The following is a 16,949-nucleotide window of genomic DNA, read 5'->3' on the forward strand; positions in this document are numbered from 1 at the left end:
AATACATGAGGAAAGTATTTGGTGATTTTAGCACATATAAATGGATTCATCCAGTAATTGTATTGCATATACCCAGTTTAATCATATGCAGTAATTAATTCTGTATATTGCGGTTGCTGATTGTTTAACAACTTTTATAACAATAGGAGCATATTGCCTGTACTTCACAATAATTTTATCATGATATGTTTGTTATTCCTTGTAGTTTGTTTTCTATGTCTACACATCATGTGATTAGTATAAAATTGGTCTATTGCGGAGTGTAATTGATCAAGGCCAGGATTGGCCAAAACGCGTCATGGCAGAAGAAACTGCAATAAAATAGCAGAGAAAGTGAAGTGGGGTCTATGCCTGATTCTTGGTGTTAACAACAGGGGTATCGATATATGTAAACAGAAACATACATTTGTGTGTGTAGTATATATATTAATGTAATTGTTAAGAACAAATTGGATGGCACAGTAAGCGTGAAAAGCCTGATACATAGTTACAGTTGAATAGCACCAATGAAACAATGAAAACAACAACAAAGAGGCAACAAACTTTGTATCTTTATTCAGTTGCAAACAGCGTTGAGCAAACAATGGTTTTCTTCAGTCAGGGTTTAATCTACTGGAGTTGGCCTTGCACTTAAGCAACAATAACATACTGGACAAGCTGTATTTGCATGCAAGGAAAAGGTGGTATCCCTGTTATGGCATTGACAATACAGAGATTATTTTCCTTTTGTTTTACAATCGAACACATAGATTAACTTAGCGGTGAGAGCTTCACATTAGGGTAGTTGTTAACTGGAGGCTTAGTTTGTCCTCTGAGAACAGCTTGCGGTGCCCAAGGGTTTCGATGGAAGATCTTTGCGTGGACTTTACATTTTACAATTCAGGCCGCATATGAGCTACACAGGATACACAGCGGTGTAGCTTGCATGAACTTGTGCATCGCTTACATTGTTCTTCACAGATGTACACGTTTACGGTGCCCAAGGATTCGATGGAAGATCTTTGCGTGGACTTTACATTTTACAATTCAGGCCGCATATGAGCTACACAGGATACACAGCGGTGTAGCTTGCATGAACTTGTGCATCGCTTACATTGTTCTTCACAGATGTACACGTTTAGGGTAATCCGAATGCCATTGTGAGGTTCCTTATTCTAGATAAGATTTAACAAGAAGCCACATGAGCATGATGGTGATCAAGACGATCATGAAGTTGAGGAACAGCTCCTGTGTAGATCGCTCCATCTTTGCCAATGATGGTGAGGTCTGAGGTCCAAGTCCTCACAGAGTCCTTTATGAGCAGTAGTCAAGAGACGGATGTTAGCTTTTCCTAGAAATGAGACAAAGTATTGAAATACAAAATGTAGAAAAATCCTACAGTGCATCAAGAATTCAGAGCAGAAGCTATAGATAATGCATTTCGTATACAGTTTTATCTTTGAATTCAGGGTTAGCCCTCTGTTTGGTTAAACACTGCTGAAAAGTAGAACACAATATTTAAGTTATAGTTATTGAATCAGAGTTCCAACTTGTGGAAGCTGTTGGAGCAACAATTTAATAGGTAATCAGGGAACTCAACTGCTGAATTTCCAAATAAACACATTGCTACAAGTAGCAACATTGCTATAGCATCAGTAAACATGAATGTTATATTTGTCATTCCAAAAACAGAGGGCCTGATTCAGAAAGGTATATTTATACTTTTGTGTACGTTTAAGATGGTTTGCTCTTCACAACGGTATGCTACTAGTAATATCTTTACAACTGCGGAAAGATAGGACCGTTCTATGTTTTTATGTGCGGATACTCCGCGGTCGTAAAGATACTACTGGGTAAATACCTTTGTGAATAGCAAACAATCGTAAATTTACGCAAAAAATTACGTTTATCTTTGTGAATCAGACCCTATGTTACATGAGAACCTAGTCAATTGTAGTTGGAGAGAACTGCTCAAGGTACCAAAGAGAACTCACTGCTATCCAATAACTGGAAGAAAAGAGGTTAATGACAGATATTGAGATATTTGACCAGCCTTTGTGGGGAAGGCGGCCTTTACCATGCAGTAAGTTCTGTAATAAAAAATTCTCCCTTCAGAGGTGGTATTTGTAGCTCTGTAACAGTTTTAAATCCAGGTTGATGGAGGTCTTTCCTGGACATAACGATAATTATTGCAATATTTTTGCTCTAATGTTTGCTGGTGCAGATAAAGGGCAGGTCTGATCATTGCATTTGGAATACTAACTAATGGGCACTTATCCTTTGATATTCTGATCTACAAAAAGGGTAGAATTTGGCCATGGCAAAGTGATTGATTATACTGGAGAAATGTGCAATGGCTATGTAAGAGGGGAATGGGCTGGTTGGAATAGGTGTTTTAGATTACTGAAATGGTTTCTACAATTGATACAGTAGTTACACATAGGTGTAGTAATCAAATACAGTTTCCTGATTAATTTGTCCATATCCATAAAAAGAGAACAGCAGATGAAATGAAGACTACCTGAACTTGATTCTGGAATTGCAAAAAATAGGACTTTTTCTGTTTTGCATTTTAGCATTACAAAAAGAGCAAAAAATAGCTGCTACTTCAGCCAATTAAAAAGAGTAATATAAAGGGGAGGTAATCACATTTGAACATCTCAAGGAGCAATATGAGTTGGCACCCTCAGAAATATTTCGTTATATGCAGGTAAAACATGCGCTACAAGCAGCCTTACCATCTGGTACCGAGGTTCCGGAATTCACCCCCTAGAAGATAGATTGCTGACAGACTATATGCATAAGCGAGCCACTTACCTCACCTATCGAAAATTAGTTAACAACTTACCGGACCCTAATGGGGCACTCAGGGAAAAATGGTCCCTGGATGTGGGGGAACTTGATGACACCGATTAGCAAGAAGCAATAGCATTACCCCGGGAGGTGGGAATACCTTCGAAGCTTAGGTTAGTGCAGCTCAAAATACTGCACCTTACCTATTATACCAGATTTACCATCTGTAGGATAGGGACAGCATCGCACCTGTACTGCTTAAGGCGTTGTGGGGAAGAAGGTACATTTTACCATACCATATGGCAATGCCCGAAGAGCGCAGAATACTGGGTTATTGTAATGAGAATGATATTGCAAACAGAGGAAGTGTCACTGGTGCCAGAACCCAAGAGATGTTTGTTAAATGTTTGGGAACCAAATGACCTTACACATCCAGCACAGGACTGGGCTATACTGGGTATAATGTTTGCAAAGCGTAACATCGCACAAAAGTGGGGCTTGGAGGAGTCACCGACACTCAACGCACGGTGCAAAGACATGGATACAGCTATGGTGACTGAAAAAGCAGTATACATTAGCCGAGGCTGTCCACAAAAGTGGAGTAAAGTGTGGGGGGCTTGGAATAAATTCAGGGGATACATTTGTGAGCCACCCAGGATTCAGACGGATGAGGTCTCCGAGGAGGAGACTGGTGGAGAGCCAAGAGATTAACATGGGGAAATGTTATCAATTGCTATTTCATCATTAATGTTTATAGGCAAAATGTTGGGGGGAATGTTTCTCACTGAAATGCAATGTGTGTTTGTACTATTAGATTAAAACTGTGCCTTGTTGATTATACTAATATAAAAGTTGACCCAAATAGGTGATTAATGAATGAAATTAAGAAAACTCTGGGATTAAAAAGTGAGGTAAAATATAAGTGTTCATTCTGTGTATCCTGTCTTCTACTTGGGATGATTCAGAGACCTTAGTCCTCTGTTTACTGTGGGGCAGCAAAGCATGCCGTACCTGCATGTATTTATATTGTTCAATAACAGGCATATGATACTCCCTCCAAAACCACGAAATAGGATCATCTATTCATCTGATTGGACGTCACCCAATTTGCTTATGCCAATATTATCCCACCCTCTGAATCCTTTAAGGGTGATCAATTCTGATAAGTTCTCCTACCCTACAAGGAAGTGCTTTCAGTCAGAGTCCCCACAAATCAGAAACCTTGTAGCTTTCTGCCATACCGGCACCATATTTTGTGCGAGTGTCAGTAATGTTCTGGGTGGCCGGTGCCCTTATAGTATTGCTGGGTATCTTCCATTTTTCATTGCAAGCCTGTCTATTCTAATTGGGGTTTCGTCCCAAGGCGCGAACACCCAGTAGTTAATGATTGTCAATGGTGTAGCCAGAAGTTTCTGATGTCAGGAAGCTCAATGCGCCTGTCGTACACCCTCCTCATCAATATATTCAAAGCTGTATATGGAGGCGTGCTGTTCCACAGAAATTGGCAAATTGATGTCTCCAATTTCTTAAAGAAATTGACTGGTATCCTAAATGGCATGCTTTGAAGAGTGTATTGGAACCTGTGCAGGAAGATCATCTTAAACATGGCTGACGTACCCAGTAATGACAAGTAGGGGTATCTCCAGTGCTCGCCTAAATCCTTCCAGAAAATGTATGTATTAAATTGGTTCAGTCTTTAATAAGATATGTCCAAACAGGTAGAACAGTAAAAATGCATGCATAACTTAAATGACTTTGACAATAAAACAAAATATGAGAGACTACGATCAATAGGCAGGCGTGGAAATGAAATAAATGAAGTGGCAGAGGAAATGTGGAGGTAATAGAAGTCTGACCAGAGGTTGAGGAAGGCACTGTAGCCCCCCCCCCCCCCACACGCCACCCCCCACTTTCATTCTGACACATGCAATAGAAAACACAATGTGGAAGCACTTTGTCAGTATGAAAAGGCACATGTAACAAAAAAAGCAAGTTGAAATTCCTGAAGCGAAGAAATTGAGAAGTCTTGTGAAGAGAAAGGCTTTCCCCATTTTAGTTTAAGTGAAAAAACAAAAGAAGATTAATCCCGATTAAGATATGGAACTGAACCCTAAAATAGATATATTATTAATTTTAGTCTAATGGACCCCATGATCACTATCTATTTATCAAAAAAATTGGTTCATGCACCAGCACGTCTCTGAAACAATGATGTATTTTTCTTTTGAGCATGGAGTTACAGCTCACCAGTATGAGTAAGGGTGATAAAAATAGGACACATTTTTATTACAAATGGCTCAAGACACGAAAGTGCACCAGAGGATGTGGTCCTAAGGGTGCTGGATGTTAAATGTGTTGTGGGTTTCTGTTAATCATTTTCCAATTCATGAGTCGTATCAGTTTTGAGCATCTACTGCCATTTTTAAGTCTATTGACGTAACGAATTCGGCAAGTTTGTACAGTAATTTTGTATTTTATGTGATCATTTTATATGCAATTTTATGTCTGTCTCTTATGTGTGGTAATATATTCAGTTTAACTTTTAGTACTGTATTGCATTGGGTCAGTGCTTAATTTGTAAAATTTGAAGTGCAGGTGCTCAAATGTTTGACGGAGGCCACGCCCACGTTCTCTGGCTCCGCCCACTTACTATATTGGCTCCACCCGCATCTGCAACTGCCACTGCTAAACGTCAGATGTAATATATACAAATAGCAAGTAACAAAAGGATCTCTCTGACAGAAGCAGTAACACGTGTCACTGACCTACTTTACATGATTACATACACTTTTTGATCAGCATGGTAAACGTTCTTTGCAGCAGGTATAGTAACCATCGGGCATCTGTACTACCTTACAAGCAGTCACAACTTCCCCTAGACTCCTGTTTCTCTCTATGAAGACGTTTAATCACTAGTTATCTTGACATTTGAATGTATGCCTGAATATTACTGGAGGTCAGGAAGGAACTCAGCAGCAGGTGCTTTTAAAACAAGAATATACTGGCTGTGCTGGGGCCCACCCGGCCCAGTCACAAGTCCAAGCCTCACCAAGAACACCGAGTTGGAATGCATTTCACGCAGTATAATGGTGACGTGACTAGACCCTGCTCAGCCTGCTGACTGACACCTTCATTTGCCCTTCACTGTCCTCTCAGTCTGTGTGTTTTCACTGTTTTGTCTGATGAGGATTCCGTGGGTGAAAGGGAGGTACGCATGACTGTGTGCACCCAAACAAAAAGTAGTGTTGGTTGGTTTGGCAAGCAACAGCAACCAATAGCCATGGGCCACCGCCCCTTCAAAGGCAGTTAGTTCACCTGCAGGCCTTTTCTGTGCTTTTTGTTTGTTTTACAGGCATGTAATGCAGAGGTGATAAGCACGTCTGCCCCAGGGAAGACACTGACAGAGGCGGGACAGGAGAAGAAAGTTCAGGAAATGTGATTTCATGGGCCCACTGGGTAGGGAGAGAGGCAAAATGTAATACATTTTTACAAAACGAAAAATGCCCACATTTCAGATTCATTTTACTTGTATACACAAGTAAACTGAATAGCTGATGCAAATAAATAACTGAGTCTTTTTGGTATTTTGGTCTTGGGTTACGTATGTGAGAAAGTACATTTATTGGAGAGAAGTCCGAATAGAGCTACCTTCATCTCTCCAGTGGCATTGATACACTTATTCCACTTTTAGGGCGGTAATGGCCTGGACACTTTTTTGGGGGAATGTTGCAGAGATCTGTGTGTAACCTGCACGCCACAGGTTTAAATGCTGGTAAGTTTAAGGGTGCAAGCAGGCAGCAGCCCTCAGCCCCATGTTGACCGGTCACAAATTTCATTTGACTAATGCGTGCATTCTGGGAGTTGTAGTCTGTTTGCTGTCCTAGGAAAAATTAGATTAGGATTAGACCACGACTGGGAAATTCGTGTCCTGCTGACCTGGAAGTTGGAACTACTTGTAAACCCTTGGAGAACTACCTCAGCGAGACAATAATCTACAGCAGAGTTTGTGTATGTGTAAAATGAATATCGCAGATTTGAATCCTATGGAGAAACTCAAATTGTTTCTATTTTTTTGGTGCATGCCCTTGAAGTTTTGCGAAGTTTCCAAATTTTCCAATTTCTAAAGCTTTCCAATGTTTCTTGGTTTACGTTTGCTGGAGCCCGTGCACAGTTTTAAGTACATTGGGAGTTAATGTTCACTCTTATCGAACCCAGACACAATGACAAATATCTACAGAGTTCTTCTCCACCAGTTAACTCTTTGCTGGAGTTTCCCATCCACCATTATAAATGCATGCAGAGTTTTTGTCTGTAAACTCAGCTTTCCAAATAAACTCGAGCAAAAGTCAAAGTTTTGCTGCAAATGTGAGAAGTAAACTTTGTGAAGTTTTTCATCGCCATGCATTCACCTTGTCTTAGTTATCCGTATTGCGAGCTCTGCGTTCTATTTTTCTTGGAAAAAGCTTCAGAACACAGCGCAAGAAACAACAAAATAACCCCCAGGAGAGGAAATTGCCTGACGCCCGGCAGGAGAGATTTAAGTCAATGATGAGTGCAATCTCTTTCTGTGTTTTTAAACTGTGTGTATTGAAAGCGCTCTGATACCTACGGGTCAACCTAGCGCTACATACAACTTTTAAAATAAAATAAACGCCACCCACTGGCGGCATGATCACGGTGGCACTGGCATCACATGGCGGCTACGGCCGCCCGGTATCACAGTAACTAACAACAGAGCATTCAGAGTGTGTGTGGGTGTGTTTCAATTAAAACTGAAGTTACCGGACACTGGCACACGCACACACACTGACTGAAGTAGTATTGCACTCAGGGCACAAGTCCTAAAAAAAGAAGTGGGGGGACGCTGTCACCGAAAGTGACGTCACGACAGAAAGTGACGTCATGAAAGGTGGCTTGCACAATCAAATTCATTGCCTCCCCTCGCTCACCCCTTAGATGCGAACGCATCAGAGACGCCAGCACGTGAGCAGCGTGCTGAATAAGCTCCGATCTCGCCCCAGAGAGGCCAAAGTGCAAAGTCCAGCTTTTGGGCATGGGGGACGGCGTCCACCCGGTAAAAATGCGGTAAAATAAGTGGGGGGACGCCGTCCACCCGCGTGGTACCCCGACTCGAGCCCTGATTGCACTGCACAGCCTGCAGGCTGCCGCTGCAGCCTTGGGCTAACTGATTAGGCCTGCTGCTGCCACACCTTGCAGACACAGGCCCTGGCTGTCCACAAGCAAGCAAACAGGCGCGTGGTTAAATTGGCTGCTTGGCATCATACAACCACTGACTCAATACAGCCTTAGGTATTCTTGTTAGGTAGTCGGTCACCGTCGGCGTCACGCACAGGCACAGACTTGAAAAACCAAAACTGAATCCAGCCGCAACTCATCAAACTAGGGACCCGCGGCGCGGCAAACGAGCCTTGCCATCATTATCATCAATCAAGTTAAAAAACATTTATAATCGAATCATAATCGCCACGCGGCCACTCCATATCAATCATTAATGGATTAAACAGTCGGACTGAGGACTCTCACTCTGTCGGGACTACTCTACTATTAGGCAGGTTGCTGCGCAGCTTCTTTAACTGTTCAGGCCCTGGCCCTGTCTCGCTCGCGCTCACCTCACTGGTGCGTGCTCCTTATGCTGCGCACCTTTATTTATTTAACTGCTGATAATGATTAGGCCTAGTACCATCAGGCCATGCCTCACCTGGTGCTGTGCTGTGCTGCCTGCCTGTTCTAGGTAACCCAACGTTGTCCAGATCGCGCTCGCCTCTCACTAGACAGAGCGAGAGCGGCCGCTTGAGAACCTAGGCCACGATGACTCTGTGACGTGTGGGTATGCTGGGGCCGGGCATGGTGGCACTGCAGCAAATGCGCGCCCATTCTAATGTAAAAAAATGTCTGCGCACTCTGCTGCCGCGCACGGCCCCAACCCCCGCAGAAGACCGTCATCAACAAAGCCCTGCCCAAACTCAGTGTCCCGCCCACTGGCCTGGGCCGGGCGGTAACACTGAGCCGCAGCTGCTGCATTAATTCAACACGCCAAGAAGAGATTGAGATTCAGTCAGATATTACAGTTACTGACTGAAATAGTAAGTGAGAAGATGTTGAACTACTGGTGACTCCGTGATGGCGAGCGTAGAGCAGCAGTGCAGCACTCACTTTGTGCCACGCAGTATAAAAATCAATTACGTGTACTAAACACGTGTAGACCCGGCCCTGATAATTAAGTGCCGGTGCTAAGCACCGGCAAGCACCGGCACAAATTAAGCACTGCATTGGGTTCCGTAGGCCTTTTCCCCGTGTGCAAGACACAAGGTCATGATATTTGTGTACATTCTGAAACTTAGTGATAGCACTAACATCATGCACTGTCAGAGGTCATAAACTGGCAGAGACGAAACAGTCTCAGACACAGTGAGAATTATACTATGAGAGTGAGGAAGAAAGGGTTTTCTCATGACCCATAGTGCCAGATCTCATACTATGTCTAAATATGTACTAATATAGTTTAAGAACAAATATCTCTACACGCTGGTGGCTTATCAGAAGCACACGACATTGTTTCCCCATGAAATCACTGTAAGTTATACTACAGCCTTTATTCTTAGCAGGTGCAAAATTTGTACTTTGGCAATATGTCAAAACTGAGAAACCATTAAAGCAAGTCGTCATGCAGGAAATAACATGTAGACAGGTGTAAATGAAGGAATCGAAAATTAAGAACTTTTTTTTAAGTAGTATAGTCAGAAAGTAAACCCATTTTCGAAATGTATTTCACTTGTGTCCTTCCATGTCCTGATAATGACTTCAGCATTGAACCTCTAAGCCAGGAGTTAGGGATACGATTATGGTTATTGTTTTAAAAAGGTTTGCAATGTTATTATGGTTATGTGAGAAATTAAGGTTATAGCTGTGTGGTGAATTTAAAATAAGGCAACGTTTAGGAATAGCAGAGTTTAGAGTGGGTGTTACACCTAGGGCAAGGGTTACCATTCGGTTAGGGGAGAGGTGTGTGCTATATTTAGGTTCACATTTGTGCAGATGGTTATGTTAACTAGTTAAGGTTAGCCTTAGAGCAAGTGTTAGTGTTATTGATAGGGTTCTGGTTGCTGTGAGATGTAGAGTTAGGGCATAGTAAAGGTTTTGGGAAAGGATTGGGGTATGGTACATTTTAGGGTTTCCCATGAGGAATGTTGTCAAGGTCTATCTTAAATTTGGTATTCCTTATAATAGTTTCTTCCTAATTGCCATTGCAGTGTAACGTGCAATTAGTTTGTTATAGCCTCCCCAAAATCTCCTTTCCATAAATGCATTTTTTTCATTTTTCCATTCTTAACCATTGCATAGCTCTTCATATTGTATGTTTACAAACAATGAACAATGCATATAAAATGAAATAAACAATATGAAAAGAACTATATGTTCTCCTTTGGATAGTCTGTCTGTATGTCAACTAGTGTTACCTCAATAGAAAATAGGTCAATACCCGTAAATCTAACACATAATAGTGAAATGCATATATTTTACACTGAGAATAGTAAAGTGCTTACTATTCTGTATAAAGATGGGCTGAACTACATTTTCTGTGGACTGAGGTGTATATGTTGTACATTAAAATGCAAATATGTAATTTGAAATGTAGATTGAAATAGACTCATTTCAACCGACCAATGTACATTCTATTCTCAGAATCTTATTTAAAAAGTGTATAAAAAGAGAATTGGAGGCATGGATGCAGCTATGCACTAGGAAATAATTGATATTTCAAAAGCATCTTCATACGTGGTAGTTTCCTATGGCCTCCGTTGTGAAGTACCTACATTTTGTAAATATTACTATTGTCTGTATTCTGAAGCTTATGAGCTACTTGCTAAGATAAAAATGTATAAATACTGAGAATAATATTTCGATAAATGCTCCCTGCATAAACAAGAAGGTCAACCCATCACCCTCTTGCTCTTTCATAAGCACTGTCTGGTTAGGTACACAAGGTTTCTAAAAGAGCAGTCTGCTTGCCTCTGCTAAATAACATTTGCGTTTTCCTAGAAGTGGGAAATACATCCCACTCTTAGGAGTTGAAAATTCAAACTTCGAAGATGCACCTGAAATGATTAGCAATTGGGCTTCTGACCAACTGCCATGAACTGGACATATAAGATGAACCCCGCGCCAGCGTTTTTAAGAGCTATATTGTCACAGACCTGAGCAGACATTGTTGGAGTGCTCCCTGAACATGGAGCTGTAGACCACCTATTTCCCTGGACTGGGACTAAATCCACGGGGTCCTGTTATGTTCTGCTGGCTTTGCCTTGCTGGTGCTACTACTGATACTGTACATGAGTGCACGCACCAGACTACCAAAGAATCAAGAAAAATGCTGACCAGAGCACCTACAATTTATCTTTACTTTTACCCAGAGGTTGGATGGTGACAGACAAAAAAGCATATTCTCCATTAGAAGGTGAGCAACTTGGAGTGGTTACTGTCTAAAGAGCACATGCCCCTTCCCCAACATTTGTGAACCTTTTATTCCCCCCTGGCACCTTCCACTATTTAATTCCAGTACTCACTACCCTTTACCTGCTGTGGTATTGAATATGGACCCATCACCAACCTCAGTCAGCAAGAAGTGTCCCTGCGGATGCCCTGGCTTTGCAGAGGCACCGCCTGGAAGCCTTGGTGTCATATCCACCTTGAGCATGGTCATGCAAAGTAATATGACCTTTTGGGCTTACTTTCAAATTTTCTTCTGGGGGAGGGCGTGGGTTGTGAAAACTCAGCCTGCCCTACCACACCACAATTATAGTTGTAATTGAGCAATCATGATGAAGAACTAAATGAATGATTGCAAGAAAAACATAGGGTCGTCAGAGCCCTTCACAGAAGATGACATGAGTTCTTTGTCTTCTATGAGAGAGTACTGCAAAACACTTTGTGATCAGTGGTTTGCGTCATACTCGTGATCTCAAACAGCTTCAAGCATTCTCCCATAGGATAAGATTGCCCTTTGATTTCTGGGAGAGGTGATCGCAATACTTGGTTTGTGTGCAACTTTGGTGTTCACTGTTGGTATTTTGTATTAATTGTGTGATTTATTGCTGTTTGGTTTACTTTTTACTGTGTATATATATATTTTAAACATTAGTAAAGTGATATTTTAACTAAGTAAAAGCTCTGACTGGATATGACATATTTAGTAAGAGTGTAATAATTGCCCCTTTAGACACAGACTAGCTGTAGGCGTATTGGACTTGGTCCTGCTCCAGTAGTAACTTACCAACCCAACCTGCCAGGCTAGATCCTCTCCAGGTGGGAACATAAGCAACCCCAAACTGGTTTCAGCCTATTTGTGCTTTAATAGTAAAATGCATCATAAGTCCAATGGCACAGTGAGCACAGGACCCACATCTGGGTAACCCATCACACCCAGGCTGTCTCACTTTTAACAGTGGCTTAAAGACTCAGCAGACTCAGAATCGCCCCATAACCTAGCAGCATTTTTAACTGATCACAAATATGCATAATCACACTATAGATATTTGTGAGCTTTTGACTAGTGATACTCCATGGATATTATCAAGAATGGAGCAGGAAATGACGACATCTGTTCACCACTAATAGAAATTCACTAATGGCTTGCTTCTGTCGGGTACAGCTTAATGCTATCAGCAGGTTTTAGATACAGAGAAGAGTCTTGTGATATCCATGCTTTTCTGGAAGCAAATACAACCTGATGGACTACGTAGTAAGGTGCAAATATATAAATCACAATGTCCCCAAAGAAACGTGTTTTAGTGAATTAACGAAGGACTTTGTTTGGAACCTTATGACAGACTGGTTTAACTCAAGGGGTGGATCAAAGCGGAGCACTGAGATAGAGAGGAAGAAACTTCCACCACGTGGCAGAGAATGAATTAGATGTTCTGACTGCATAGAAGTGAAATATCATCCTTTTGCAGTTTAAGGGTTCGATAGGGGTTACGACGTGAGGGATGCCATGCAGTTAACAAGAAATACCCTTATGTGAGCGTCAAAATGCCAATGACCAAGTAAGCCATATTCAAAATTAGGGATTTCGAAACCTTATGGTAAATTGTACGTGAAGCGATTTTAATCAGTATGGTTGAGGCTTTCGCTCACCCATGTTATAATGAGATAACATTCAGGAGTACATGAATATTGAGAACTTTCCATTCCAGCTGGAGGCAAACCTAGGCTGGAGCCGTATCCATCATTTTACAGATCTGCCAGCCTTAAGAAGTCCTGAGGTTCAGACGTTGTCATCACAGAAGCTTGCTTGTTTTGAGGCGCAATAAACAGGCTAGTATGCTATGTGTCGGTGAATGGTGCCACCCATAAAGAGAACTCTAAAATAATTTTGCATAGCACTGCTTTCACAACAGGGAATGTCTTAAGGGCTATTTTATCAGTTTGTTATTAGAGTATCAGGAAACATCATTCTCCCTTCCTGCCAACAGAAGTTCTATCACTTTTGTCAGCTTAGGAGTTCTTCTGAGCCCACAGTTGTGAGTCACATGGGTTCAGTCGCTTCCCAGTGCTGCTGGTGAGGTTATTGGGGGAGCCCAGCTGCAGCATCTCCCACTTAGGAACAGCTGTGACAAGTAGACATTTTCCTCCTCACTGTGACCATGTGTCTGAAGCGTTTTCCAGATGATTTTACTTGGATCTTACAAGTGTATTTTAATGTAGGGTTTTATTTTTGCTGTTGATTAATACTACCCAAAAAGCTGTCCTCGTCTTCATCACACCCCTCAGCTCCCTGATGGCCCTACCCACCCACCAGGAGCCATCACGAGACTTCTGTGGCTTCTCCCCATTAGTGCACCTAGGGAATCTTCTAATCAAACTGCTATTGAATGGTTACAATGGCATGCACTTAGGGCAAATGATACTTTAGACGTCTTCTTCGGAACTGCTCCTGAAATGAGTAGGAGAAAGAACAAGTGAATACCAAAGGCAGTATTAATTAAAAGCAAAAATACTATAACCAGTTATAAGAGAAAATTGAAATCATTTGGAAAATCCTTCAAACACATGGTCACAGTGAGGAGTAAAAATGTCTACTAGTCACAGCTGCCCCCAAGCGGGAGATTCTGCATCTGTCCTCCTCCGCTCACCTCACCAGCAGCACTGGGAAGCGACTCAACCCATGTGACTCACATCTGTGAGCTCAGAAGACCTCCCAGGCTGACAAGAGTGGAGGAACCTTGCTTCTGCTGTTGGCAGGCAGTGCGAATAATGTTTCACAATACTCGGACTACGCACTGATGTTATTCGGCTGGGCAGCTGTATGCAGCAAGGGCCAGATGTAATGTAAACAACTGAAGTTGTCTTCCAAATGTAGTCTTTTCATCTTTGGAAAGGTCTTGTCTAATTATGGGAAAATTAATGTTTCTGTTAGAATGCTATCAGGTATGATCAGCCAATCAAGCCACTGCTCCTGTAAATCCCGTACCAAGATCTTCTTTGCGGCATAAGAGTCTTTAAGTTCGGTTATTTGTTCGCTGACGTGTCGACAAGGTGGATCCCCAGTCCTAAGTCAGGACTTGCCAGGGTAACACTCTGCACTATTAGCAGCAGATCAGCAGTGACTATCACCCATCAGCTGTCTAGTTCATATTCGATGTTTGTTGTGGCTTTTGACTTTATCCACTGGTCTACTCTGGTCCAAACCAATGAGAATGCTTGGGCTGGACTAACACTATAGCAGGGATATATTTTTGTTAAAGTCTGACACTGCCTTTGAGTGAACACTTAATACCAACCCCAGGGTCTAGGCTGCCGAGGGTTTATTTTGGAAGGTTTGCTGAAGAAATACATGTCAAGCGTGTGTATTCTCCATCCTGGGAATTGGTAAACTGTTTTCCAATAAGTCCCCTGGGTAAAGTTAGCCATTATATATCTGTGAAGGCAGAAAGTCATGTTCAATCCACGTGTGAAGCTAAATCAACTCTAAATATTGTTCTATCAGAGTTGAAGGAAAAAAGACGAAAGCATTATCGAGAAATTCTATATTTCATGCGTGCATCATTAGTGAGTCGTAAGTAAACAATTAAAATAAAAGGAAATAAAAAAATAGTTCGTGAAAAAGAACATACTGTCTGCTTTTCAGAACAAATTTCTAAGGCAGCTTGCACAGCTAATGGAACAAACATGGCCCAAATAAATGTCTTAGATTATGCAGGTTTGTTTAAACGGAAAAAGTTGCTCGGTCCATGGTGGCTCAGTGGATAAACCGTCCAGACCTCCTAATCACAGCATCAAATCCCGGTGGGTCAATAAAATGAGAGCCATTGAGTTAGGTAACAGTAAACCTCTGCTATTCAGCGCCAAGATTCCCCTAGAGGTGAACATGCGCTTTATAAATGCACTGTATGTTTGCTTGCGATGTTAAGTTCTTGGCATGACACGCAGTGTGATACAACCCTCCCTGCAAAGTGGAATTGAATAAATCACGTAAGCAGGTGGTGCAGCCGTGAATCTTGTTTCTTAAGCTTCCTATAGATTGACAGTTACATATGGTATAGTTAGAAGCTGTGGAATAGATCATTTTGCCGGTCTTAATACCGAAGCAGACCGTTCACCCCTTCCCAGCAGAGCACCCTAAGCCGCCCCCCGCTGTCACAACAAGCACTGGACAAATTATTGACCGCACGAGTTTAGCATGAAGTAATTTCACTCCAAACACTCTTAAAAAAAGAACTAAAAGAAAGCCAGTACCTTCTTATGCAGCCACAATGCCCTCACTGCAAATGCACACAGTTTAAAGTGAATCCGCTGAGCCCAGATGGTGGAGGTTACCTGGAGAGGATGTCCGGTGCGTCTGCCTTGGAGACCCCAGGTCACAGTGGACACTCTGCCCCTCCTGTGTCTGCCCTGTCTTCCTGCCAGTGCTATGTGGATCCCAGATCCGTGTCATGGAGCTAAAGTAGGCGGAGGAGGGGGCAAGACAAGACGTGAACTGGCACGAAATCTGATGAGGTCGATGAAGATTAAAAAAGGCACGCGGCAGGTTCGACGTCTTGACACGGGGACTGCGTTACTTCCCCAGCTCGGTGCGCGAGGCGCGCTCACTTCAAGAGGCCCAGAGCTTCCTCGCCAATTTCAAATGTTATGCCTAAGGTTGGAGAAACGTCAAATTCTATGTCTTATACATAGGAATAAGTCGCGCAAGTATTCAGGCAGGACGTTACCCTGCTATTTAAGACAATGTTTACAGTGAAGCTTAAAGTGAAACTACAACTCCCAGAATGCAACCTTCCGAAGTGCTTAAAAAGTATAACAGTCTGAAATTGTCACACATGACTTTCAATCATTTGATTGACAGATTACAGGGGACCTCCCGCCTTTGTTTGGGCTCATTATAAACATGCCGAAGTCACACCTGACTCCCTTTTAGATGCTCCCTTTCATGTGGGCTGTTCTGGACACAGTGCAGTTTCGGGCCTATCCTCCCCAGCGGCAAGTCCAGGATATTCAGACTATGATACCGATGTTTTTGCCTCTATCCTGGATTTCACTAAGACTGACTCTGAGGCTGCTGGGCCTCATGGCTTCCTGCATCCTTCTTGTGACACATGCCTGTTGGCATATGAGGGCTCTGCAGTGGGACCTGAAGTTCCAGGCGGCACAGCATCAGGGGAATCCAACATGGTTCAAATCTCGGAGGGAACTGCAAAAGACCTGCAGTGGTGTCTGATGGACAACGACTATGTCAGGGGAGGACCCCTCTTCCTCCCCCAGCCAGAGTTGACGGTTGTGACAGATGCATAACTCCTCGGCTGGGGCGAGCATATGGGAGAGGTGGAGATCAAAGGACTCTTGTCTCCAGCGGAGTCTGAGCTTTGCATCAACCTGCTAGAGTTCCAGGCCATCCGATTGGAATTGAAACCCTTTGTTCCTTTGACAAGGGGAAAGCTGGTGCAGGTGTTCATGGAAAACACCACCGCCATGAAGAATTGCAACTAACAGGGTGGCTTGTGGTCGTGGACCATTTGTCAAGTGGAATTGAGTTTCTGGACATGGCTGCAATGCTAGGGCATTTCCCTGTTGGTTCAACACCTGGCGGGCTCTCTGAATGCCAGGGGGGACAAACATATTCATCGATGCCTAGCAGATCATTATTAGTGTTTCAATCTGAA

At 42.6% G+C, this 16,949-nt stretch overlaps 1 protein-coding gene across 1 annotated transcript; it reads right to left on the reverse strand.

The window, feature by feature from the left end:
• Nucleotides 1-529: 529 nt before the first annotated feature.
• LOC147698654 (sarcolipin-like) lies at nt 530-15,725 on the reverse strand. Its single transcript, XM_086935241.1, has 2 exons — nt 15,610-15,725; nt 530-1,330 (listed from the first exon to the last, which is right to left on the reverse strand). Exon 2 carries the CDS (start codon nt 1,243-1,245, stop codon nt 1,150-1,152), a length of 96 nt encoding a protein of 31 aa, XP_086791367.1. The 5' UTR covers nt 1,246-1,330; nt 15,610-15,725; the 3' UTR covers nt 530-1,149.
• Between the last annotated feature and the right edge of the window lie 1,224 nt (nt 15,726-16,949).

The sequence above is a fragment of the Lissotriton vulgaris genome, chromosome 8 (genome assembly GCF_964263255.1).
Source record: "Lissotriton vulgaris chromosome 8, aLisVul1.2, whole genome shotgun sequence".
NCBI lineage: Eukaryota > Metazoa > Chordata > Amphibia > Caudata > Salamandridae > Lissotriton > Lissotriton vulgaris.

What these genes read in the sequence shown, in the direction of transcription:
- LOC147698654 (XM_086935241.1), bottom strand. Translation starts at nt 1,245, where the DNA reads ATGGAGCGATCTACACAGGAGCTGTTCCTCAACTTCATGATCGTCTTG.